General features: G+C 40.1%; 1 protein-coding gene across 3 annotated transcripts in view; it reads right to left on the bottom strand.

The window, feature by feature from the left end:
- The window catches only part of PEX7 (peroxisomal biogenesis factor 7), a 54,488-nt gene extending 27,208 nt beyond the window's left edge, over positions 1 to 27,280 (bottom strand). For all 3 annotated transcript variants that reach the window (XR_010372196.1, XR_010372197.1, XM_064447191.1), the window contains exons 1-7: positions 27,085 to 27,280; positions 26,083 to 26,140; positions 24,961 to 25,111; positions 21,010 to 21,087; positions 20,596 to 20,704; positions 1,358 to 1,464; positions 848 to 961 (exon numbers count right to left, since the gene is read on the bottom strand). Coding sequence is in view for 1 of the 3 variants with exons in the window: in XM_064447191.1 (XP_064303261.1) it covers positions 848 to 961; positions 1,358 to 1,464; positions 20,596 to 20,704; positions 21,010 to 21,087; positions 24,961 to 25,111; positions 26,083 to 26,140; positions 27,085 to 27,214 (747 nt within the window). In the remaining 2 variants the exon portion in view is untranslated. The remainder of the gene's footprint in view (positions 1 to 847; positions 962 to 1,357; positions 1,465 to 20,595; positions 20,705 to 21,009; positions 21,088 to 24,960; positions 25,112 to 26,082; positions 26,141 to 27,084) is intronic.
- Between the last annotated feature and the right edge of the window lie 617 nt (positions 27,281 to 27,897).

Consider the following 27,897-nt stretch of genomic DNA (forward strand, 5'->3'; position numbering starts at 1 on the left):
GATCCCACTAACTGTGAGAGAGTAAGAATATTACAGCCTGTATTGATTGATCCTGTATTGATTCATCTGTCTTAATGGCTGTCAAATTGGAGTTGCAAAAAGATATTGTTTAAAAAACAAGAAAACACAAACTAAAATGCTACTGCTAAATGTCAATATTCACATAAGGCAAGGTATAGAACTTGTTGTGAATGTGGGTTTTTTTGTGTATACAGAGAAAGTGTTAATATGCATGTTTATGCATGAAAGGCTACAGATGACTATACTATTCTTCTGCTATGAAGAACATTTCACAGAGCCAGATTAGAGCATGGTCGTGCAGGAATTAAATTAGAAGAGAAGAGTGGAGAGCCACCACCAGTGGGGATAGCAGGCAAGGGTAGCTGGGATAAGGAGGAGCAGGAGCTTCTTGGGATGTCTGGTTACAAACAGGATTTGTGATATGGAACCACTTCCTTTTGCATGGAAATAAAAAGGCACAGCACCATTTAAAAAACGAATAAGGGAAGGTATTTCCTCTATCACAAATTACCCATATAACTTAGCTGAAGTAAACCTCCCAACCTTCAATCAAGCTCTCGAATGCTCCTTATGGAAGTACATTGACTTTGAAGGTGTCATTTACTTGGAAGTCCCAGCAATCTGCTAAACATCAATATGTTTTACACAGCTGAACTGAAGGTTTCCAAGAACAGTCACAGTTTCCAAGAGCATCATATTTATACCATCTAAAATATTCAATACCTGTTGCTTTCTTCCCAGTTATTAGATAATATAAAATATTGCTGTTTTCCAGAAAAATTTGTGTAACAGTTCAGTAGTCAATGGGGAATAAAGAACAACTTACTTTTACTCTTCTGATAGCATAGGTATGACCAAGCAAGACGAACACTGGTTGCCGGATGTTCCGCAAATCCCAGCCTTTCAAGCTACAGTCAACTGCTCCAGTTACCAGCAAGTTCTGATTTGATAAAACACAGATGTATCACTACAACTTAATTATTAAATTGGAATGATGCATATGTTGGCTACAAAAGTTAGATAAATCAAACACCACAGTTGAAAAAATGATAAATGAGGTCTTCAGTGTGTAAATTCAAGAGAACATAGAAATCAAACTGTTTCTCCACTATGGACTATTCTGCCCACTACACAAAAGAATAAGCAAAACCTCTGATCTACTTTGGCCATCTATCTGTTGGAACAATGCTCTTCTGAAGATGCAGTAGTGAATGAGAGCAACAAAGCAACGGGCATGGTTTTATAAAGAGAAGATGCACTAATGTTGCAGTAGAAAAACCTGCTATTTAATGAGAGTGGTTCAATTAGGAAAACACTTGGATGAACAGGTTTATACCTCATCATATTTGCACCAGTCACAGCTCAAGATCTCAGCCTGGTGGGCTGGTATCACAAGTTTGACTCCTGGGGCTTTCACATCCCAAACTCTTAAAGTCTGGTCACCTGAAACAAAGAGAAATTGATTTAACATTGCTGAATCAGTTATGGGATATGGTTTATCCAGTAGTACTTAGCAGACAACTGTTTCTTAGCTGTATGGAACACAAACTATTATATGAGGACACTCATGCCAAATAAAGCAAGCACATTATAGACACAGAGGTCAGGTTGATGCACAAAAGGAATCAGAACTTATTATTGCTCTTTCTTTAGGAAAAAAAAAATCTTAAATTTATTACTAACACTGTCATTAATTTTTTTAATCTGATCTGATTAAAAGGAGATGGGGTAAAATACTTAAATAACATTTAATTAAAGTATGAGCTTAAGGTCCATTTAAAAATGGACTTAGAAGACCAGGATCATGAAAAAAACTTTCTCTGCAAGCCAGCTGAGAAAAAGTACCTAGACACATGCTTTTGGCATGCACAGAAGAGAACAGTATTTAAAATGCAACTGATTCCAGATTTTTTCAATGAAAGAAAAATTTAAGATGCATCACCTGTACTTCTCATGTAAAACCTGCACAGTTACTCTCATTTATTGAAATATTGGCAGTTAAAGTCATTCTACTGTAACTGTTACACATATTAAAGGCAACATCTGCTTTAACCTTGGAGCACATACACACACATGTACATGTGCAGGCAGACACACACAGAGGTCTTCAGAGAGTAATGGAGTCCAGTTTGACTTAAGAGCTGTGAATCACCTGAGCCTCCCTCTTTACCTCCAGCATTAAATTGTCTTCTACCCCTAGAGTTCTTTAGCATTTGTGTATACCCTTCTTACAAGTTCAGTTCCTAACGGCTTACAAAGACACGGAAAACTGCGTCAGCTGACAAGACAACCATGCTTTTCAATGTTTTTAATTGTGATTCTCTCATTAACCCTGAATGTTTGTATCAGCAAAAATGGATTCTCCAGCTTGTTTGTTTACAGAGAGAGAAAATTAATTAGAACTCATGATTATGTCTGTGTTCGTTCAAGAGACAAATGAAATCACTAGAAGCTGTATCCAAACACCCATGATTTCTACACAAAGCGTGTATCAATACTACCTAAATTAAAAAACCACTGTTTTACCTTGCTGCTGAAGAAATTACTAATGTTTCTTTACCAGAAACACTTCTGGAAATCCTCAAATTGGCTATCATCAATAATTATGACTTTTATGCTGTTCAGATACAAGCATTTTGATGGTTTTAGTGCCCAGTTGGTCACTGGCCTTAAAATATACAGCTGGGCACAGAAAATCATCGCTTTTCAAGAAACTGGCTACAGTTCAAACAAAACCATCCCTAGAGCTACAACAATAGTCCTGTTGCATGAACTACCAGGCCCTGTAGACTTGGGAAAAAGACATAAAACATTTGGGAAATCTGAATACGAAAACGAAGCTAGAGAGAGCTTGGTTCTACTACATGACACAAGACTGGCCTTATGACTGTGGTACTACACAGATCACGGGAAGCTTTGCCCTAATGGTTGGTTGGCTTTTCCTCAGGCTCCATGACTGTGAGAGACAGTGTACTCTTGGTGGAGTACCCCTGTAAGGTGGGACAACAAATGATTTCTCATGGTTTTCACTCCCCTTGCCTACTTTAATACAGTCAAGAGCAAGACTGCTGCTCAGTATAACACTCCTGACAAAGACACCCTGCAGTCAGCTGAAGCCCCAAACATCACTACAGTGCTCATAAAAAGAGGGCAACATATGGAGAGGAAGAAACATGACCAGCAGGGTCCTGGCAAAAAAAAGATAGTATGCCCATCCGCCCACCATTAGTCTTGCTAATCTGCTTGCCTGCAGAGCACAGATTTCACTGTGAGTCTTAAGTCTTTCAGAGATATTATAATGGACTTCTTAAAAAGCTTTTACTTTAATTTCATCAGATAACATAGATTTGAAGGGGAAACATATTTCACTACAGACAGGATCCTTTTTCCCAAGCAAATAAATATATAAATCCAGGTGAACTAGAACAAACTGCAGAGATGGGCCACAGTAGCATTATGAGGGCCAAAAACATTTGGAAAAGTAAGTTACTCAGCCAATAACAATTTTGACACTAAATGTACAATTGCCCCAATCATTTCTTTTTTAATAGAAAATGCTGATGCGTGGGAAATGAGTTATTTTCTTTTTTTTTTTCCTTTGAAAATGCTAGACTTAGCTGTTATTAATTCTGGCTGGCACTATTTGTGAAATGCTTTTAATGGAGTAACAAAACATGCAAGTGAACCTTTCTGTGAATAGAACAGACTGAATTAAAGCCAAAGGCAAATCCAATTTTTCCATTTAAGCTGTAAGTTGAAGATTCAGATTAATAAAAAAAAAAACACCTGATAAATTCTGACATATTACACCTTTAACAAACTTTTTTTACCTCAAACATTTTTCAATTACCTAAAAAAAAATTTAATTTCAACAAAAATTACTGTTAAAAATTTTGTAATTTCCATTTCCATGATTCCTTCAAATCTGCATTACAAAGAATGCATTTCTTCCATAGGGTAAAGCATAAGTAGAATAACAACAATAAAAAGCACAAGTAAAGCACACCTAGTACATCATATTCACACTAACTGCCTCTTCCAGTTGGCATCCAAAGTAAGCAACCAACATTTCCCCCACAAAATATTTCTATTTCTGTAGGAAGCAATTTCTCTATGGTAACAGATTTTTGCTGGTCTGTTAGATAATTATGATTCCAGATTTGTTTGTATATTGTACTTGCTTTCTTTCATTTTAATGAATATTTGTGAAATCTTGGACGAATCAATAGAACTCTATTCAATCAAGAATAGAATAGAACACAATATATACTCATCTATTCAAAAATTTTGAAAGAGATTCTAATCTACAAGTACATCACCCCCGTACATAGGATAAAGACTGCTAATGTGAATGACAACGTATGATAGTGAAAAGATAGAGTTTTTCAATATTTAAATTTCATGTAGGTTTTATACTGGCTTTTAACTCACAGATGTATTTTACCCAAATCCATAAATCATAATCTTCTAAGTCCTGTGACAACAATCAGCTAAGCAATCATTGCCAGACAGCGCAGAGGTACAACATTAACTATAAAAAACACCTAGGTCTTTGGGAGATTAATAAAACCCCAGAAAAACTTAAACACTATCTGAAGGCAAAAAGGATTCTAACCAGGACAATGGTTTTCAAGAACCAAAGTACTGTTAGCTTAAAGTTTTTTAAAAAGTCAGATTCATCTATTTAAATAAGTTCTAAAGCAAGAAATCTGATCTTCTGACACTGTTCTCTCATCAAGAGAAAAAAAACCACAAATAATATATCTTTAATTTCCTGTAGGAAAACAATACAGCTGAAAAGACACAAGCATTGGCATATATGGTGTAACATCAAAGAAACCTCGATTGAGGTAAGCACTTCTGCAGTGCCATTGAATGATTATAAGTTAACATTACTTGCTTATACTTGCTTACTTGTATGTATTGTTTAAATACTAAACAAGATTTAATAATTCAGCTAGAATCAATAGAAAAATCTGTGGGAGAATAAAGAGCAAACCCAAATCTCATGAGTCTTAAAACCAATCTTTTTAGGCATGTTAAAATGATCATGCTGTCCGTTTCTATCATAGATAGTACAAGTGAACCTAGAACAGGATTAACAAAGGTCAGGAGATTCCACACAAAGAGACAGAAATAGAGTGACACAAAGAGCAGCTTTATTTAAATCATCCAATAGGACTCCACTGAATGCACAAAATCTATTTCCATGTAGCACAACCTAGATATCAACATAATTACCAGTGGAAACGTACTTTCCAAATGGTAATTTTTCTATCTGATACAAAATGCTGTAAAGCTAAAAACCAAAAGAGCTTTAAGTTACTTCAGAGAAGACCTCAGAGTCTTTCTCTGAAAAGACTAAATTATTAAAAAAAAAAAACAAATCAGAGAAAACTTTTATTTCAGTGTTTTCCAAGATGACTAAACACAAATCTTGGGACAAAATTTTTATTTCAAAATCGACCTAACTTATGACTTATTATTAAACCATTCTTCTGCAAAGGGCAATATTTGCTAGGTACCTAACTCTAACCCAAATGACCCAACACATGTTAATTTACTGTAAAAAAACCTGTTATTGCATTTTTCTTCTCAACACTAAACTATCATTTTACAATATGAGATTCTTGTATAAAATATAACCTTGAGGTGTTTTATGTTCCAGCACATGCTGCATACAATACTTTACTGTGGTTAGCACATACTATAAATTGAGGGCCAAACTAATTTCCTGAGATATTTTTCAGATTGCACATTAGAGGTTGATTTAGTAAAGCTTACCGAGCACGACTCAGATGAACTTGGATGAATTCAATACCATGCTGGTATGTCTTGAAGCAATAGATTGCAAATTAAAACACCCACCCCACTTCATTACATAGATTTGACACAACAAAGTAAACAAGTAAATTATATTTAAATAGCTTCTAGCACAAACAGCAGCTTACCTGAACTGTGACAAAACACAGTAACTCTGCAGTCAGTTTGCTCTTTTAGATGCTTGATTTGTACAAGGTACCATGCAGTAAATTGAAGCCTCTTATTCTTTTATCCTTCAAGGATTTGGATTCCAAAAATGACCAAGTTTTGAAAAGCCTTGAACCTGGTTCATGACGGCATTTCTTCTATCACATTCAACAAGCAAATAACCAGGACAGAACTCGTAAGAAGCAAAGAGTAGACCCACACCATACACAAACTAATGGAATATAAACCTCTAGCAGGGTTTTGGAACTCATGATAAACCGCTGCCATAGCAGAACAAAAGATTATTTCCTTCATTTTTTTAGGAACCTGAACAAACACAAACATCTTTGGAATTACTTGTTTGCAAGCCCCACTCGACAGCTCCATGTTTGCCCTGTGCTACTTCCAAACCAGGACTGTGAGTTAAAGCTTCAGAAAACTGAAGTCACAGGCCTGTGAGAAACTGAACTAAGGTATTGTTTATTAAGACTTGTGTTAAGCTCAATGTAAAGCATGCGAAGAATACCTCCCAGGCGTGCTTATGCAAGATAACCATCAGAGATAAGACAAGCAACCCCATATCACCAGGAAGCAGGAAACGACCCCCTAACAACAACTGAAGCATGCGAAAAGTACCTCCACTATCTCATTGAACATGGAAGTAAAGATGTATAAAGAGAGACTGTTTGAACTGCTCAGTACGGCAGTTGGCGGAGCGCAGACTCCCCTGCCGTCCAGCGCTGTATTTGCTCATATTCTACTTGCTACAATTAATAAAATTCTAATTGGATTATGATCCATTGTGGTCTCAATTTATGACAATTTTGGTGCCGTGACTCGGATAAGGAACGGTGAGCTTCTGTCCTCCGGGGAGGCGCCCCGCGGCAATCCGCGGCCCCGCGACCGACAGCTTACCTCAACCTTACCAACGAACCTAAATTCTAGAATGATGAGCAAAGGAGAAACCGGTAAAATCCCATAAAAATTCTGTGCACGGGAGTCCGGACGAAGACGCAGGGCGCGTAAGTATATGGCGAATTTGTTCGCGGGTTTACCGTTCGGGCGGGATTGGGTTTCCTGGAATATAACAAGTGAGAGGTTCGCTATATTGAACCAGGCGAGTGCGGACCCTTAAGTACTGCGTTTCCCATCTCCCGCGAGGGACTGGGCCAGGAACAAGGGGAACGAGTGAGTGCACGCTTGTGGATATTCCAGAAGATGGGGGCGAAGGGCAGCAAGCCTTCGACTCCCATGGGAAAGGTACCCACTGTACCTAAGAATACCCCTCTGGCATATATCCTAGACAATTGGAGATATTTCCCTGGAACCCTAGGGAAAGATAAACAGAAAATGATAAAATATTGTACTAGGATATGGGGAGGGAAGAAGATTTCTAAAGATGTCGTTTGGCCAGTCTATGGGTCAGAAGAGGATTGGGTCAGACAACAATTAAACCTCTGGGTTAACAATAAAAAACCCCTTAACCCAGAAGAGAGTCAGTATGCGGAAGTGTGGCTAGAAAGACCGAGAGCTAGACTTTATCCACTGAATGAAGTAAAAACTGAACAAAAGAAAAAGAAGGAAGAGTTAGACGAAACCCTTCTAACCCCCCCTCCCTATATTTCTCCTCCTGCTCCCGCAGCCCCTTCAGAGGTCCCCAGAGCACCCACTCCCCCACCAGAATCGGAACAAGGGTCTCCCCCTCCTCCTAGACGCGTAACTAGGAGTCAAAAAGGGGCAGCTCAGATGTATCCTTTAAGGGAAATGCCCATGGGGGGACCCCAACCTGTGATTGGATATATTTTTGTGCCCCTAAGTTCGGCTGACCTACGAGATTTTAAAAGAACCGAGATGGGAAACCTAATTGAAGACCCACTCGGAGTGGCAGAAAGATTAGATCAATTTTTGGGACCAAACCTTTATACTTGAGATGAGATGCAATCTATCCTTGGTCAATTATTTACTACCGAGGAAAGAGATATGATTAGACGAGCAGGAATGAGACTGTGGAATGCTCAGCATGCCCAGGGACCCCAAGCAAATATTAAATGGCCACTCCAAAGACCTAATTGGGATAATCAGGATCCGGTGCATAGAACTCATATGCAGGACCTGAGAACTATAGTAATTCAAGGGATTAGAGAAGCAGTACCCCGTGGCCAGAATATCAATAAAGCATTTAATGAAATACAAAAGAAAGATGAGAGCCCTACTGAGTGGCTGGAACGACTGAGGAAAGCCCTTCAGCTGTATTCTGGGGTAAATCCAGACGACCCTTTAGGGCAAGCGCTCCTCAAAACTCAGTTTGTGGCAAAATCATGGGAGGATATCAGAAAGAAGATTGAAAAGTTAGAGGACTGGCAGAATAGAGGGTTGGATGAATTATTGAGGGAAGCTCAGAAAGTCTACGTAAAGCGGGAAGAAGAGAGCAGCAAGCGACAAGTAAAAATGATGGTAGCAGCAGTCAGAGAGGATCGCAAAGGGCGGACTGGTGAACACAGATCTGCTGGAACGAAACAAGGGAACGTGGTAGTAAAGAAGGAACAGAGATGTTGTTTTTACTGTGGAAAGAAGGGACATATAAAGACGAATTGCAGAGAAAGGATCAGGGATGAGGAAATATTAAAAACGGAATAGCAGAGTCAGGGGCTCTATATCTTAGGGGACCGGAGTCATCATGAGCCCTTGATAAAATTAAAAATAGGTCCCCATAAACAAGAGTTCACCTTTTTAGTAGACACTGGGGCTGAGAAATCGACTATTAGGCAAATACCTGAGGGATGTAAAGTTTCCCCTGAAAAAGTACAAGTAATTGGGGCAAAAGGAGAATTTAAGACAATAGAATCGGGCCCCCTGAGTGCCAGCTGGTCGGCTCAAGCCTGTGAGCTGTACGCATTGTGGAAAGCCTTAGTGTCACTGAAGGGAAAGGATGGAACTATATATACAGACTCACGCTATGCGTTCGGAGTAGTACATACCTTTGGGAAAATATGGGAGGAGAGAGGATTTGTTAACTCACAGGGAAAAGAACTGATACACCCAGAATTAATTCGGCGAGTTCTGGGGGCATTGAAAATACCAAATAAAATAGCAGTTGTACATATAAAGGGACACCAGCGAGGCACGAGTTATCAAGTTAGAGGAAATAATGCAGCTGATACAGAAGCAAAACGAGTAGCAGGCAATTATAGTACGATTTTGACTATGCAACAAGTACCTGTTAGTAATAATTTGAGTTTTGAGTCTGCAGAAAAGGAAAAACTAGAACAAATGGGAGCTAAGGAACAAGATGAAACAGCTGTCCGGACTGCTGAGCGTGGATGGACTCATGCTAGTCGCATTAAAGGCCCAGTGACAAGACCCCACTGGAAAGTAATCAGTACTCCAGGTGACACCAAGATAACTCTGAAAAGATAACGTAATGATAAGAACTTTAGTTGATTATTTTGCCGCATTACCTTTTGGTATAAAGTGTATATTGCTGTTTATATTTGCTATAATTATCTTTTTTTAATCTATTATATATGGAAGCGTACAAAGTGTGTTGAAGGAAATTGCTAAACTTATGTAGTAACACAATATTGAATATAGAGGAAAAGCTAATAAGCACTTTAGATATACAAATTAGATGCAATCATTTGAACTGCGATTGTTATCCATTTGCTCGTTGCAAGTGTAAGGTATGCCAGGATAAATGGTGGACACACTGTGAATATGGATACCCTCCGATAGGAGTTTGCACACAGTGTTGGAAAACCCAAAGAACTCTCACTGAGTGGAAATTAAAAACAATTAGAGTCGGAACAAGAAATTATTCGAGGATCCCATGAATGGTGGAAAGTTTTGCCAAAGGAATAAACCCTTAGTATTATTGTTACCATTCCAACGAATCAATCCCCTTTGTGGTTGAAATTTTGGCTACAAAGTGCAGAAGGGAAGTACTAGCTGTGTTTTGCTTAGTCCCATTAGTTAAAGCTGCAAAGTGGGAGGCCTATATAAACAGGCAGAAAGCCTGAAACAGCTGTTCTCCTGAAGATTTCCCTTGCTGCCAAGAAGATGGTACACCCCGTGGCTCGAAGCAACCGAGTCGACGGGCGAGGCAGAGGAGGAACAAACTGTGGAGAAAAGAACCAGAACAATGAGACGCAAAAGCAGCTATGGTCGAACTTCCCCAAGACTGGTAAAAGTGTACTTAAATTGGAAAAATTGACAGACACCCTTTTTCCTGGTATATCGTTAGTTTTATTATCGATAATAGCCCAAACTCCGGAAAAGGTTAGATCAACGTAAAAAAGATCGTGAAGCGGGCAAGTTATGGTATGAAAGCTGGTTTAATGTTTCACCTTGGCTAACCACTTTGTTGTCTGCTTTAGCAGGACCGCTTATTATGTTGATTCTGGGACTTATATTTGGACCTTGTATATTACGCTGTATTTTACATTTTATTAAAGAACGGTTTGACCCAGCTAAATTGCTTATTTTGACTACAAGGTCTGAAGCAAAATATAAGAGTGTATCTATTAATGAAGATGACGATTGTTGTGAATGCATTATGCCACATAAGAACTATGATTGTAATTGTGAGATATTACCTTGTGAGTGTTATGATAAATGTCGGAATTGTGGAAGAAGATTTGCCTGCAGTGCCGAAAATGAAAGTAGTGTCTAATAAACAATAATAGGATAAAAAGAAAAAGGGGGGATTGTGAGAAACTGAACTAAGGTATTGTTTATTAAGACTTGTGTTAAGCTCAATGTAAAGCATGCGAAGAATACCTCCCAGGCGTGCTTATGCAAGATAACCATCAGATGTCCAAACTTATCGACAGAGATAAGACAAGCAACCCCATATCACCAGGAAGCAGGAAACGACCCCCTAACAACAACTGAAGCATGCGAAAAGTACCTCCACTATCTCATTGAACATGGAAGTAAAGATGTATAAAGAGAGACTGTTTGAACTGCTCAGTACGGCAGTTGGCGGAGCGCAGACTCCCCTGCCGTCCAGCGCTGTATTTGCTCATATTCTACTTGCTACAATTAATAAAATTCTAATTGGATTATGATCCATTGTGGTCTCAATTTATGACAGGCCTGACAACCCCAAGTTTGGTCGAGGAACTTACACATGGAAAACACCTCTTTACTGAGGAGCTGCACTCAAGGCTATTCCTTTCCAACTAATTCAGTAACCATCCTCTTAGTAGATGTAAACCTTCCTCAGAGCATTATTTCATGCAAAATAATGTGTTCATTTTTAGTTTTCTTTCACAATTTGGATGCCAAACACAGAAAGGTGTGCCAAGACTACTTGCCAGCCTGATTTACAGAACAACAGCTTGACAACCCCTTAACTACACACATTGGTCACTAAGAAACCAGTAGGCAAGAAGACAAACTTTTTAAAAGGCAACTCACTATGTCAGGACTGGCAATAAAACAGAATATGAGATAAACAATGTTTTTTAATTTTAACCTTAAAGCCTAACATTGAATGCAAGGGCTTACAAAGACTGGAGGCTGGCTTTACAAGTTCATTTGTAAACGAGCAAAGCTACAGTTCCCCAACACTTCTGTCAACATAACAAAAACTTCCCAGAAGCGATCACACTTTGTTGTGGTATGAGAAAATAATTCACCCTGGGCTTTCAGTCTGAAAAATAAGCCTTTGAGCAAAGAATACAATTAACTGATCTAAATACTGATGAATACAGACATTATCTTGCAGATTTAAGAAACACTTCTTTCTCTTATTCGTGATTTGTTTAAGAGGTTACGAAAACTATGTGTCTGCCCTGATTAGTAAACTTAAGGAGTGTAGCAACGATTTAAAAATGAACGCACCATTAAAACTGAGGTTCCAGTTTTATCTAAGATAAAAGCTAGCAGTCCTTCTAAATCTGGGCTTTGTCAAATCCAAAACATTCATATTTTCATTTGCCAGCATCATATCTGTATTGGAGAATACTACAGTTATGCAGACAAGGATAAAATGGTACTAATTAAATACTCCCCACTGGTAAGATTAAAGAGCAATAAAAACAGTTGATACTATGAAGGATATTTTCTTTATAAACTACAGGATGGAGCAAGGCCTATTGCTCTGCAGTTATGGAGAATCTTTTAGCAGAACTGATTTACATTTGACTATGTACTAATGTTGTGTGCATTTGGCACCTTCTTTATGTGCTTCTCACCAACTTGCTCTCTGCATTACAAAAAAAAAAAAAAGCCCCCTGGGCAAATGACACAATGACTCATTAAACCCTTTTAGCCATGAAGATGCTGTTAAACATTTATGTCACTTCTTTAATGACATTTTCCACATCACTGTTTTTTCAGTGTAAGGCAGACATTTTCCAGGGCTCTGGTTTGGTGCCACATGTAAGCCTGAGCATCCTGCTTATCTTATCAGCTCAGACATTGTTAATGGCATCACAACAGCAGTTATTTACATATACAGAATTAACAGTTTGTTTTGTTACTATTACTTCCAAATTTCAATCAAAAAGACATAGACCATTTACTTGCTTTTTAAGCGTACAAATGATTGTACATGAAGACAACAGCATTGTAAAGTACCTCACACATCCCTGCAAATGTTAAATGGATGTGTATTAGATGCTGAATAAAAACTAATTTAACGGAAGCATCAGACATATTTATCTTCTGTAATTCAATTGCATTTTACTGTCCACTGCAGACAAACTTAGTTTTCCTGTATGTATTCAGATGGGAGACTTAATGAAGTAAAATAATCACACTTAATATCAAATTCTTTTTCAACTGCTTTATATTGCAGTCTTAGGTTTCTAGGTTTTTTAACTCCTTTTCTTTTTCTAGTCTCATAATAGTTTGAGAAAAAGCCTCATATTCCAAAAGCAAAGATTTAACCTTATTAGCTTCAGGCAAAAGTTGTCTAGGCTCATAATGGTCCTTCTGAGCTGCTATTTTACTGGGGCTTGCAGTTGTGAACGCTGAAAACAGAAAACGAAACACAAACTAATTAGTTAAATGGAAATTAACTCCTGCTGGCGTCTATGTGGATTCAAGTAAAGGCAGAAAAGGGGTAGGGGTGAGGCACGCACAAGGTTCCTAAACCTCCTTTCCTCTTGCTTATTTTCTGTAAAATTAAAAAGCAAAACAAAATTTAAAAGTGCATTGCTTTACTTAGATTTAGTTAAATCAGAATCATTACAAGACCAACATTTGTTCCAATCTATGGTTTACAACACAGCTAATTCATTTTACTAACACATGCAAAATTGAAGGTGCTGCAACATGAAACAGTTCATTTCTGGTCTGAGGTGCTAAGACTTTATCCTATAAAGATATGAATAAATATGTAGTTGTGAGTAAGTATCTGTGAGATGAGATGAGAGAAATGGGACAGGAGGGTGACAAGAGAGAACCACATGCACACTACAATCCTAAAGCAACGCAGCCTCCTTCAAAAAGGGAATGTTTCAATATGTGAGAAACTGAACTAAGGTATTGTTTATTAAGACTTATGTTAAGCTCAATGTAAAGCATGCGAAGAATACCTCCCAGGCGTGCTTATGCAAGATAACCATCAGAGATAAGACAAGCAACCCCATATCACCAGGAAGCAGGAAACGACCCCCTAACAACAACTGAAGCATGCGAAAAGTACCTCCACTATCTCATTGAACATGGAAGTAAAGATGTATAAAGAGAGACTGTTTGAACTGCTCAGTACGGCAGTTGGCGGAGCGCAGACTCCCCTGCCGTCCAGCGCTGTATTTGCTCATATTCTACTTGCTACAATTAATAAAATTCTAATTGGATTATGATCCATTGTGGTCTCAATTTATGACAATTTGGTGCCGTGACTCGGATAAGGAACGGTGAGCTTCTGTCCTCCGGGGAGGCGCCCCGCGGCAATCCGCGGCCCCGCGACCGACAGCTTACCTCAACCTTACCGACGAACCTAAATTCTAGAATGATGAGCAAAGGAGAAACCGGTAAAATCCCATAAAAATTCTGTGCACGGGAGTCCGGACGAAGACGCAGGGCGCGTAAGTATATGGCGAATTTGTTCGCGGGTTTACCGTTCGGGCGGGATTGGGTTTCCTGGAATATAACGAGTGAGAGGTTCGCTATATTGAACCAGGCGAGTGCGGACCCTTAAGTACTGCGTTTCCCATCTCCCGCGAGGGACTGGGCCAGGAACAAGGGGAACGAGTGAGTGCACGCTTGTGGATATTCCAGAAGATGGGGGCGAAGGGCAGCAAGCCTTCGACTCCCATGGGAAAGGTACCCACTGTACCTAAGAATACCCCTCTGGCATATATCCTAGACAATTGGAGATATTTCCCTGGAACCCTAGGGAAAGATAAACAGAAAATGATAAAATATTGTACTAGGATATGGGGAGGGAAGAAGATTTCTAAAGATGTCGTTTGGCCAGTCTATGGGTCAGAAGAGGATTGGGTCAGACAACAATTAAACCTCTGGGTTAACAATAAAAAACCCCTTAACCCAGAAGAGAGTCAGTATGCGGAAGTGTGGCTAGAAAGACCGAGAGCTAGACTTTATCCACTGAATGAAGTAAAAACTGAACAAAAGAAAAAGAAGGAAGAGTTAGACGAAACCCTTCTAACCCCCCCTCCCTATATTTCTCCTCCTGCTCCCGCAGCCCCTTCAGAGGTCCCCAGAGCGCCCACTCCCCCACCAGAATCGGAACAAGGGTCTCCCCCTCCTCCTAGACGCGTAACTAGGAGTCAAAAAGGGGCAGCTCAGATGTATCCTTTAAGGGAAATGCCCATGGGGGGACCCCAACCTGTGATTGGATATATTTTTGTGCCCCTAAGTTCGGCTGACCTACGAGATTTTAAAAGAACCGAGATGGGAAACCTAATTGAAGACCCACTCGGAGTGGCAGAAAGATTAGATCAATTTTTGGGACCAAACCTTTATACTTGAGATGAGATGCAATCTATCCTTGGTCAATTATTTACTACCGAGGAAAGAGATATGATTAGACGAGCAGGAATGAGACTGTGGAATGCTCAGCATGCCCAGGGACCCCAAGCAGATATTAAATGGCCACTCCAAAGACCTAATTGGGATAATCAGGATCCGGTGCATAGAACTCATATGCAGGACCTGAGAACTATAGTAATTCAAGGGATTAGAGAAGCAGTACCCCGTGGCCAGAATATCAATAAAGCATTTAATGAAATACAAAAGAAAGATGAGAGCCCTACTGAGTGGCTGGAACGACTGAGGAAAGCCCTTCAGCTGTACTCTGGGGTAAATCCAGACGACCCTTTAGGGCAAGCGCTCCTCAAAACTCAGTTTGTGGCAAAATCATGGGAAGATATCAGAAAGAAGATTGAAAAGTTAGAGGACTGGCAGAATAGAGGGTTGGATGAATTATTGAGGGAAGCTCAGAAAGTCTACGTAAGGCGGGAAGAAGAGAGCAGCAAGCGACAAGTAAAAATGATGGTAGCAGCAGTCAGAGAGGATCGCAAAGGGCGGACTGGTGAACACAGATCTGCTGGAACGAAACAAGGGAACGTGGTAGTAAAGAAGGAACAGAGATGTTGTTTTTACTGTGGAAAGAAGGGACATATAAAGACGAATTGCAGAGAAAGGATCAGGGATGAGGAAATATTAAAAACGGAATAGGAGAGTCAGGGGCTCTATATCTTAGGGGACCGGAGTCATCATGAGCCCTTGATAAAATTAAAAATAGGTCCCCATAAACAAGAGTTCACCTTTTTAGTAGACACTGGGGCTGAGAAATCGACTATTAGGCAAATACCTGAGGGATGTAAAGTTTCCCCTGAAAAAGTACAAGTAATTGGGGCAAAAGGAGAATTTAAGACAATAGAATCGGGCCCCCTGAGTGCCAGCTGGTCGGCTCAAGCCTGTGAGCTGTACACATTGTGGAAAGCCTTAGTGTCACTGAAGGGAAAGGATGGAACTATATATACAGACTCACGCTATGCGTTCGGAGTAGTACATACCTTTGGGAAAATATGGGAGGAGAGAGGATTTGTTAACTCACAGGGAAAAGAACTGATACACCCAGAATTAATTCGGCGAGTTCTGGGGGCATTGAAAATACCAAATAAAATAGCAGTTGTACATATAAAGGGACACCAGCGAGGCACGAGTTATCAAGTTAGAGGAAATAATGCAGCTGATACAGAAGCAAAACGAGTAGCAGGCAATTATAGTACGATTTTGACTATGCAACAAGTACCTGTTAGTAATAATTTGAGTTTTGAGTCTGCAGAAAAGGAAAAACTAGAACAAATGGGAGCTAAGGAACAAGATGAAACAGCTGTCCGGACTGCTGAGCGTGGATGGACTCATGCTAGTCGCATTAAAGGCCCAGTGACGAGACCCCACTGGAAAGTAATCAGTACTCCAGGTGACACCAAGATAACTCTGAAAAGATAACGTAATGATAAGAACTTTAGTTGATTATTTTGCCGCATTACCTTTTGGTATAAAGTGTATATTGCTGTTTATATTTGCTATAATTATCTTTTTTTAATCTATTATATATGGAAGCGTACAAAGTGTGTTGAAGGAAATTGCTAAACTTATGTAGTAACACAATATTGAATATAGAGGAAAAGCTAATAAGCACTTTAGATATACAAATTAGATGCAATCATTTGAACTGCGATTGTTATCCATTTGCTCGTTGCAAGTGTAAGGTATGCCAGGATAAATGGTGGACACACTGTGAATATGGATACCCTCCGATAGGAGTTTGCACACAGTGTTGGAAAACCCAAAGAACTCTCACTGAGTGGAAATTAAAAACAATTAGAGTCGGAACAAGAAATTATTCGAGGATCCCATGAATGGTGGAAAGTTTTGCCAAAGGAATAAACCCTTAGTATTATTGTTACCATTCCAACGAATCAATCCCCTTTGTGGTTGAAATTTTGGCTACAAAGTGCAGAAGGGAAGTACTAGCTGTGTCTTGCTTAGTCCCATTAGTTAAAGCTGCAAAGTGGGAGGCCTATATAAACAGGCAGAAAGCCTGAAACAGCTGTTCTCCTGAAGATTTCCCTTGCTGCCAAGAAGATGGTACACCCCGTGGCTCGAAGCAACCGAGTCGACGGGCGAGGCAGAGGAGGAACAAACTGTGGAGAAAAGAACCAGAACAATGAGACGCAAAAGCAGCTATGGTCGAACTTCCCCAAGACTGGTAAAAGTGTACTTAAATTGGAAAAATTGACAGACACCCTTTTTCCTGGTATATCGTTAGTTTTATTATTGATAATAGCCCAAACTCCGGAAAAGGTTAGATCAACGTAAAAAAGATCGTGAAGCGGGCAAGTTATGGTATGAAAGCTGGTTTAATGTTTCACCTTGGCTAACCACTTTGTTGCCTGCTTTAGCAGGACCGCTTATTATGTTGATTCTGGGACTTATATTTGGACCTTGTATATTACGCTGTATTTTACATTTTATTAAAGAACGATTTGACCCAGCTAAATTGCTTATTTTGACTACAAGGTCTGAAGCAAAATATAAGAGTGTATCTATTAATGAAGATGACAATTGTTGTGAATGCATTATGCCACATAAGAACTATGATTGTAATTGTGAGATATTACCTTGTGAGTGTTATGATAAATGTCGGAATTGTGGAAGAAGATTTGCCTGCAGTGCCGAAAATGAAAGTAGTGTCTAATAAACAATAATAGGATAAAAAGAAAAAGGGGGGATTGTGAGAAACTGAACTAAGGTATTGTTTATTAAGACTTATGTTAAGCTCAATGTAAAGCATGCGAAGAATACCTCCCAGGTGTGCTTATGCAAGATAACCATCAGAGATAAGACAAGCAACCCCATATCACCAGGAAGCAGGAAACGACCCCCTAACAACAACTGAAGCATGCGAAAAGTACCTCCACTATCTCATTGAACATGGAAGTAAAGATGTATAAAGAGAGACTGTTTGAACTGCTCAGTACGGCAGTTGGCGGAGCGCAGACTCCCCTGCCGTCCAGCGCTGTATTTGCTCATATTCTACTTGCTACAATTAATAAAATTCTAATTGGATTATGATCCATTGTGGTCTCAATTTATGACAAATACACTTCAACAACACCCTTCAAAAAGCTATCGTTTTAAAAAGTTAAAAAAGACAAGGGAGATGAAAGGAAGTACAAAAAGTTTCCCTCCAAACACATTTTCAGTTACTAATTCTCAAAACAACAAAAAGTTGCAAAAGAAGAGACCACAAAACTTCAGGTCAACCCTTCCAGCAAGTGTATCAAAGGAAGGAACAGTTCTAAATTCAACACAGTACTATCTTCTTGAGACTGCAATTTGTTCTCCAGCTTCAACTTCAGCTCTATAGAAGATCAGTCATCAGTGAAATTACGCTTTCTGTACCATAATTTTCTGTCATCCTTATACAGTGTGAGGATCATAGCAAGTTCCAGCCTCCTGAACAGTTCCACTTGACTTTCATCACATATCTTGACTGACAGAGTAGAATGCCATTAAATGCTAAATAGCGAAGTAAACTCTCTAAACATAAACTGCCTGATATGCCTTTCTTACAATAAGGAAATGGCACTTATACCCAGAGCTTAGAGGGTCATGAGTACTTCTACTACCCACAGTCCTGCTGACCAAAGAAAAAACTCCCGATCTGTATTTTCTGTAGTAAAGTAATCTAATCAAACCACAGTGTAAGCTAAAACCAAAAGCAAACAAAGAAACCTTTTCCACATTGGCATTTCATGACTTCTATGCAAGATCTTTGTGGTTGGACGTAATTTCATTTAGAAGCACACCAGATGTTTTATTTTGAAAACCATAAGAAAGTTCACCATCATTCTGAAGACTTTACTTTCTCTTACCTGATGATTTTACACCTAACATTAAACTGTAAGTTTTTTACTTCACACCTAAGTAGTACTTACAGAAGAAAAATAGTGTCTTTTGTGCATGTTGGTTTTCCTAGAAAATACTATGGAGTCATCAATCAGTGAAAACTGACTGCAGTTAGCTTCAGGCTCCAGCAGTATATGGTAGTGCCTTTCAAGAGTCCAAGTAAATTTCACAAAAGAATAGGAACTCTTTAGTGTTTTAGTCAAAACTTCCAACAGCTGCACCCACTGAGTCACTCAAAGAACAGATCAATTGTATGCTGCTGTACCCAATTTAAGTACCACCACATACAGCATCTATCAGTGTTTCCCAAAATTGCTCAAGTGGCAATGTATTAGAAGAGAGTTTGGCTTCATAGCCTAGAGAATCAAATTTGAAATAACTAGCTGGATCAGTAAAGCCCTTTTGTTCATCTAGAATGTCAGAAATTTTGTATGAGTAAGAATACCATGGAGGAGAGGCTTCTGAGAAGGACTTTAATGAGATCATAACATCCCCTAGAATTTTCAAAAAACACTAAGCACTGTTTTCTCCACTTAGCTCTGACCAAATGGTACTTAGCTAGCATTTTGTAGTATATAGGTGCATTTCAGTAGAACTGTTCATACAGTGTACATGGCTCAATCCTGTAAGTTTCTGCACATCCTATTAGATAGGTACCTCACTAAGTATTAAGGAAATTGGAAATATCTGTGCACCAGCATCTGGCTTCCAAGCACTACCACATTAGAACAAATACATGTAACTTGTTAGTCTTTCTTGTTCAACTCTGCAAGCAGAGCCAGGTGGAAATTGCCAGACTGAAATTTTATGAGCACCACGTGCACTTTTTCATCAAACTTCCCACAGAATAGGGAAGACAAGTATCTGTGTGTACTCACTGTCTCTATTTAACTTCAGTAACTGGAAAACATATTTTGCTTGCTTACCTTCTCGATATAAGAGCTGAAGTACAGAAGTCCAACAGACTTGAAATCAGAGAAATTTAAGCCACTGGAGTTAATCTACCAATATTTGTATGAAGGCAGTGTCTTACTGTTCCTCTATTTCCCAAGCAAACTCCACGACTTGCAGCACCCCTTGCCCAGTTAGCCAGCAATTAGGCTCCAGGTCTCACTCCAGAGCTCTTCCTGTGCCTCTGGCGCAGGAGCAGTGCTTGGAAAACACTGCAACCTCACCAGTCTCTTTGCCTCTAGGCACATCCAACTCAATTACAATTGTATTGACCAGCAAGATTCACAGCATTGGCCAAAGCAGAAAAGTAAAATTGATGATTAGCCTTCCCAAAGAACAAGGAGATGAGATCTCCACCAGTACTTAATACAGTTCAACAGGAACTGACTATGTTTCTCACAGGGCTAACAGTCTACTGACACTGAGATACTTTCAACAAAAATGTAAGCCGGAACACAAAACACAGCATATAACATGATTTAGTGGTGCATAGAGCTACGTAAAATAACATTAAAAAATTGCCACAAGGTCACTGAAGTGACTGCTAGAAAACTGCTGATCCCTGTTTAAATGGCCAAGAGGATGATTTACAGATCATAACAGGACCTACAAATCCACCTGCAGCAATATGTTTATCTTTCCTTCTTCCATTTTTGACACACACTACCACCTGCTGGACAAAGTGCTGCACTAATCCAATAACATAGAAGGGTTTTTTGTCGTGAGAACAAACTCCTTTACCATCATGTTTACCTGAGGCAGATGCAAAACAACCTGGGATGTGTGGAGACCATATAGTGCTGTAAATGACCCCTTCGTGGCCTTTAAAAGTGCATAATGACTTCCCCACAGCTGGATCCCACTGAATAAAGTAAAAAGAAAACTGTTGAGGTACACATTCAGTAAGAAAGGAAAGGGTTTCATACATAAAAAGGCTTTATACATACAGAAAGGACTACATGCACTTTTTTACTATGTATCATGAAGAGCATTTTTATACTTAAACTGACATCAACTGAGGGATAAACCAACATCTCACTTAAAACAGAATTTCAGCCTCAGTGTAAAAATAAAGCAGAAAAGTGATTCAATGCTGTTTCTTAACACAAAGAACTATCAAATCCAAAACAAATCACATTTTTCACCGTCAGCAGAAAACCAACGTACCAGCTTGGCTGTTTGATCCCATGAACCAGACACCACTAGCTGCTCTCCTCTAGTTTGGCTCCAGTCAACACTATATGCCTATAAATGATATAACAGCCTAATTTAGAAAAAGCGTTAGAACAGAAGTTTGAGACTGTAGTTAGCTGAAGTTTCATGAAATAGACTTGGATTTGCAGGTTGTATCATAATCATCTAAAAAAACCCCACACCAGTTAAGCACCACAAAGCTGCCAACAATGCCATTTACCTGAACAAAAGTTAAATTTAACATCTCAGTCTGGTATTAAAGGTACATATAGACTCAGAAAAGAATCCAAAAAAGTAAAGAGGGGCCAAAATGGAGGGGGCGGGGGGCAAGTTGTAACCGTTTCTTTTCCTATGTGATGGAAGGTGTGTCCTGTTGTGTCTGGTTTTACCTCACACAAAATGGCTCAATAAGCTGCAGTGGGACTTGAACCATTTCAGTGCTAATTATTAGTGCTAAATATTAGCTGAAACAGTTTATTTGCTTCACCTCCTGATCCAATCACACCTTCCATGACACTTCTCAGAACCGTGGCCACTACTTACCAGTAGTAGGTGGCACTGCTCTCAACAGTCAGGCTACTAACCACGGAGAATTTGTACTCTAGCTGGGACAATCTAGTTCTAGCACAGCACTGGATCTAATCTGCAAGTCAACATACTAGATTCTGTGTTTGTCTCAGATAGATGGAATTGTGCATTAAGTGACAGCAACCCTGTTCCAAAGGTGAAAAAGTTTGGACCTGTGTCACCAGACAAAAAAGCAGAAAAGCTGGACTGGAAAAAAATTCAGCAAAAGCCAAAGTCTTCTATGGGAAATGTCCTGTATGAGAAAGGAAATCAAGGTATCATTTAGCTACTTCTGAGCATTTTCCTTCCTAAGAAATATTTCAATCTATGCCAGATCCAGCTTAAATGAACTAGTTTTCATCTATTTGCTTATCTCCCATAAGTGGAAGGCAACCACTGCCCACTGAAAAACAAAGTGTATTATCTGCAACTTTCCTTTTTTATTTTACAACATCCTGCTTCCCATATACTGAAAGGCATATTGCTCTGGCACCATTTTGTGCTAGCTCCCTTCCTTGAAGAGCTTATAATCCAAACGTGCAAGACACTCAGAAAAGTACTTCACAAAAGCCAAATAACAAACTGAGAGGTAATTCTTTTGTCTGTTTTTCCAAACCATGTCTTCACCTCTTGGTTTTTCTACTTGTCAGCTAACTACCAGTACTACAGCTCATTAAAACACCCTCCCCTTTCAACCTGACTCCTCCTATTAAAATAATAACAACACAAGTACCTGCTCATAGTTTAAGAATAGAAGACATCATGTTTCTCCAAAGTGGCTCCTGATCTCCCTACATTTGCCTCTCTCCGTCCCCCTGATTCTGTGTGATGGCCTGCGTTCAGCCCCTAAGCTGTTGCTGTTTGGAAATGCCCCATAATCTATCACTCTTTCATCCAACAGCCCTATGATGTCAGCTCAGTTGAAGTGTTTGGCTCTCATATTCACACCCACGATTTTCCAGAAAGAAATAAATCTCTGAGAAATAGACACCTGTGTCACACAATTCATCTAGCCCCACATATTTGAGGTACAATCAGATCTATTGCACAGATAAGGCAAAGCGCACATACAGCTTACAGCTCACTCGCAAGCTATCAGCACATAGATCTGTTGAACACATGTTGTGACAGACCTGTGTACATATGGCAGACATGGTTAGGACTGCCCAGCACCCTGCAGCCACATCGAGGCAATGGGACCTGGGAAAATTCCCCTTCAGGCAAGAATTACAAACAGAACAGACAACACGGCCAGAAAAAGCAAGATCTGTTTTCCATTTGGCATGTGACAGGCCCAGGTAATGGTAAGAGAATGAAAAGAAAAAGGTGTGGAGAACAAGAAAGGTTCATTTTTATTCTTCTTTCCTTTTCATGCTGTCATCCAACATAAATTTACAGATACTTCAATAGAAGCAGCATTGAGCAACTGGGAAAGACTAACAACACAGCATAAAACTTAGTTGTTAATCTTTTAGAGCTTTATCTTCAATCATAAAATACATTAATACTAGCTTATGCCTAAACAGCAGCAAGATACGCCTCTGGCAAAATGAAAATATGATGAAAAAAATATGTAAAAACATAAAACATAGTTCAAAAAAATGTTCAGGATCTCTTTACAACACAAATTTATTTAAAGCATTCTATTGCCTCACATTCCAGTGAGCATTTGTCAAAACCAAAGCAAATCCGACTAATTTATTGACGAGATTCAGCAGTTGTTAGTGCTGGAATAAAACTCATGTCCTTTGATAATAAAGATGCAGTTTTAAATGAAAAACGCACATTCTTTTTGAGGAGGGACAATGACCTCATTTAGAAAAGAAACATATCCCTGTCAATCTCGCATTAAAAATATTATAAAACACAGTGACAAAATTTTCATTAGAAATGTCAGACAGGGATTAACGATTCAGAAGGTAGTCAATCATTTTAAAGAGCACTGCCTGACAGTGTTTACCACAAACTATTAGGTATATTCCCTCTGAAATCTATCCCCTTAATGCACACTTATAAAGAATCAATACAAACCTTTCATATCTCAAATAAACACTCAGCCTGTTTCCTATACTGTCCTTCTAACTCATGGTTGAATGCGTCCACCTCCCCATGCTACCTGCTAAACTAAGACTTGGACACAGAAATGTTTACTTCACAAACAACAGATGGTGTAGCAGAACCAAAATAAACTTACAGAGAGAATTTCAAAAAGAAAATGATAGAGACCGGAAAAAAACCCTTGGTATTATGCCTTGTCTACATGTTTCTGTTACTATCATGAGCCTTTGGACTGTGTTATAAAATCCTGGTCACAACTACAAACGCATCTCTCAAAATTTGTTATTTACATAATATATGTATGAAACCAAAGTAGCAAATTACAAAGAAATAAGGTACAGAAGAGAGACTGTCACGTAACTGCAGTCACTCAGCTTTTAGCTTTGTGCTTCATACCTGAAAAAATCTTGAGGTCTTTGTGAATACAAAACTTGATTTCCTCCACCATTTTTATTGGCTATAAATCCTCTAGGTTATGTTATCCAGATTTTTGTCATTTAGATAAAGCTTCAGCAATCCAGGCTAAAACTGATTGCATGTAAGTTCAAAAGACTTGACAGAAGTGAGTGGAGTTAGAAGGAAAGCTTTTAAAAAAGGGTAGAAAAATCACTTGGAGGAAGATAAATATACTAAAAGCATAAACGCCCTTAGAAATATGAAAATACATGTATGAACATGAATATAACATTTTCTCTATGCATACTGCACTGCATAAAGAAATGGAGATTTTAAGAAAATCATATGCAACTGTATCAAACCAAGGCGAAAAAGATACATGCTGTCCTAATATTTGACTACTGTTATTTGAGTAGGATCTCACAGATGCTAGGATGGAAAAGGATACATTCCTGTGTCCTTCAGGAAACCATTCCCGGGTACAACAGAAGTCCTAAGGATCTGCATAATGTGTATCACTCTACATCCTCAAGGGTAACACTGCTATATACATCAGCTGTCTGATTTACACCTATCTAATAATGCTCTCTAAAAATCACAGAATGACTGCAGTACTTTCATACAACACAATGATTACTTAGCCTATAAGAAACCACAAAAGCTATTTCTGAATATATTAATGTAATTAAGCGGTACCTACTACAGTGTATGAATGTACATACGAATATGTACAATAGGTAATTTACTTTATATTCAAAATAAGTTACACATTCAAACCACGGACCCAAACAAAGTTAAAATATAGACAACAAAACCCACTTTTGATTACAAGTCCACAAATAAATCTTCTAATAATTCAGACATTAGATCATCCATTACATTTTTCAAGTTTGCCTGGTTTACCTCCTGAGCGTGCTCTTTATAGACTTGCAGCGGACCTCTGGTTTTAGCTGTGTCCCAGATTTGCAGAGATCCATCTCCACTAGAAGTGATCAACACATGTTCATTATTCTCACTCCAGGTCACATCAAACAGGCCATCATTCCAGTCAAAACTAAATTGGAACAATGAAGATATTTGTCTGTGAGAATGCACGACACAGAAGTCTGGACTAGTTACATGCAAAGACAGTATTTCTTTAAATCATCCTCTTTACCATTCTAAACAGCATTTTTATATATTTTCAGTTTCCAGTAAACCTCCTTAAAGTAACTTACTTGTTACAATGTCAACTTTTACAACTGTATGCCAGAATAGGTTGATTAAATTAAAGCATAAATGAGCCAAGGACCTTCCACACACAGAGGATGAAATCTCATTTCAGTCTTAAAACTGTTATGCAAACAGAAGCAGAGATACCACATCTCTGTCTGATCTACGGTTGCTCCAGAATGTTGCTACAGAGGTAGGAGCCCTTGGTCTGTAACAACTGTGGTAAACAAAGAAATAAAACTGTTTGTGTTGGGAGAGCTCTATCCAATTCACAGCACCATTAGGAAGCTGAGTCACAACGAAAAACCAAGAGAAAGACTGTCATGAACATATTAAAGATCTCTATACTCTGATCTCTATACTCTGTACCCTGAGAATACTGGACCTCCTAGGAAGGACCTCCATGACCCTACACAGCTTCCTGCTCTACTTCCAGTATAAGTCAATCATAAGGGCGTAAATTTAGGTGGCAATGCACTGTTCCTAAAAAGCTGAAACTTGTCATTTCAAGCTAGGGCGGACAGGCTGCTTTTAATTTACATTGTCAGTTTTCTATAAAAAGGTTTACACTGTGGAAAGGATGCAATCAGATTACTTCCTATAACAAAATCTATGCACTGTAAATATATTGTTTGTATGTAAATACAAATACCTTCATCTGTACATGAATACAAAAACATGTATTCAGTAGATACTATATCATGGATACAAAACTTTTTGTCGCTGACAACAACCCAAAATATTTGGGTTGTATACTCACAGATACATAAACGGTTCTTCCTCTTGCAAAAATATAACATAAATATACGTTACCTCCTGAGCAGAACAATCCCAGCTTCATTTTGTTCCAGCACTGCCAGAGTTCCACAACCTAAACCGGCAGAATAAAACAAAACATCACAACTAGGTCCCCCATGCCAAAGGAAACTTCTGTAGTTCGGAGGTAGCTCCAGTGTGCAAATACAAAGGGCATCTGAACTTTAAAAGGCCAAACAATTAGTTGCATAAAGTTCATCTCGTGTTCTCTAGAACAGTAATTCATTTACATCAGCTTGGTTCTGGTGGGGTTTTTTTACTCCAGTGTACCCGTAGGTGAGGTTGGAAAAGACAGCTTGCTTATAAAGCACAGAAGTGCATTCTCCCCATGAGCCTCATGTTATAGACATACCAGCACGGGGTTCTTTTTTTCTTTTTGATAACACATCAGACGCACCACTCCCCCCCCCCATCTAGTAATACAAACACAGTTCACCAGAAATTGAACAAATAAATCATTACTGAGAAAACACAGATGGGTACTGCTTTCCCATATGATTGGGATATTGTCAAAGTAATTCCACAGTTAGGAACTTTATTTAAAACGAATGCTGTCAGGGGCGATACTCCCACTGGAAGAATGGTCCCAACGCGGAGAAGAGCTCAGCTTGCCCCTTCAGCCGGACCCTACAGCCGCCAGGGCCAGTCAGGACACGGCGTGACTGAGACTAAAACAGTTAGAATTTTAAGGAGAAAATATTTTCAGACATTTCATTCACGTTGTGTACGTCGCTACTACTGCTCTCATCCTCGACCCCACCAAGTCCATCAGTACTCCTCTCACGGGGCCCTCAGGGGGAAGCACCGGGCTTGCCACCGGCGCCCAGGCGAACCCAGCCCACTTAGAGAAAACCCCAGCAAAGCCAAAGCAACGGAAAGCGAAACGGCGGCGCGCTTTCAGCGGCAGGGAGTGCCGTCCCGGGCACCCAGCCGCGAGCGAGTCCCCGCCAGGAGCCGCCACCGGCAACGTACGTTAACAGTTACCCCCCCGCCCCGCACCTGCGATGCCGTAGTACTGCGCGGCGGCGCAGGCCACGCGCCCCGGCCAGTAGGGCGAGAACTCCGCCGCGTAGCCGTGCAGCCCGGGCAGCCGCAAGGTACTGCCGCCACCGCCGCCCGCCGTCCCCATGGCCCCGGCCGAGGCGCGGAGGAGCCGCCGCGCCGCCGCCCCACGCAAGGGAGCCGCCGGAAGCGCGCCGCCCGCCGGGCGCTGCTGAAGCTGCGCCGTCGCCATCTTTGGCGATGGCAGAGGGCGGCGCGGGAGGCTGGCGGCTGGGGGCGCAGCGCCAGCGGGCCCGGCGGTGGAGGGCACCGCGGCCGCGTCCTCTGGGCTGCAGGGGAGCCACTGCTGGTCCCGGGGGTGCCGGGGGGCGCCCCGCTTTGCGCGTTCGGCAGGGGTGGTGGCTGCGGCCTCGGGCCTCTGTGGCTTATGCCCCCGGTGAGGCCTTGTCCTCTGCCCTCCTCGGGGGAGCTGCGAGCAGAGGAGGGCCTGCTCAGAAACTGATTGCTGGGTGCTGTTAGGCATTCACGCGCACCCCAGCCAGATTTGTAATTAAAGGTCGTCTGGCCCAGACCAGGCCTCTGACCGCTCGCTGCCTGTTTCTCATGACAGGCAATTCTGAAAAATTACCCTCTAGTGAGGAGATCTCTTCCAAACTTCAAAGACATACATCAGCTCATTGTGTGTGCGTTGGCTTGAATCACAGAATCACAGAACAGTAGGAGTTGGAAGGGACTGCTAGAGATCATCTTGTCCAACCCCACTGCTTGAGCAGGCACACCCAGAGCAGGGGGCACAGGAATACATCCAGG

This window comes from Phalacrocorax carbo, chromosome 3, assembly GCF_963921805.1.
Source record: "Phalacrocorax carbo chromosome 3, bPhaCar2.1, whole genome shotgun sequence".
NCBI lineage: Eukaryota > Metazoa > Chordata > Aves > Suliformes > Phalacrocoracidae > Phalacrocorax > Phalacrocorax carbo.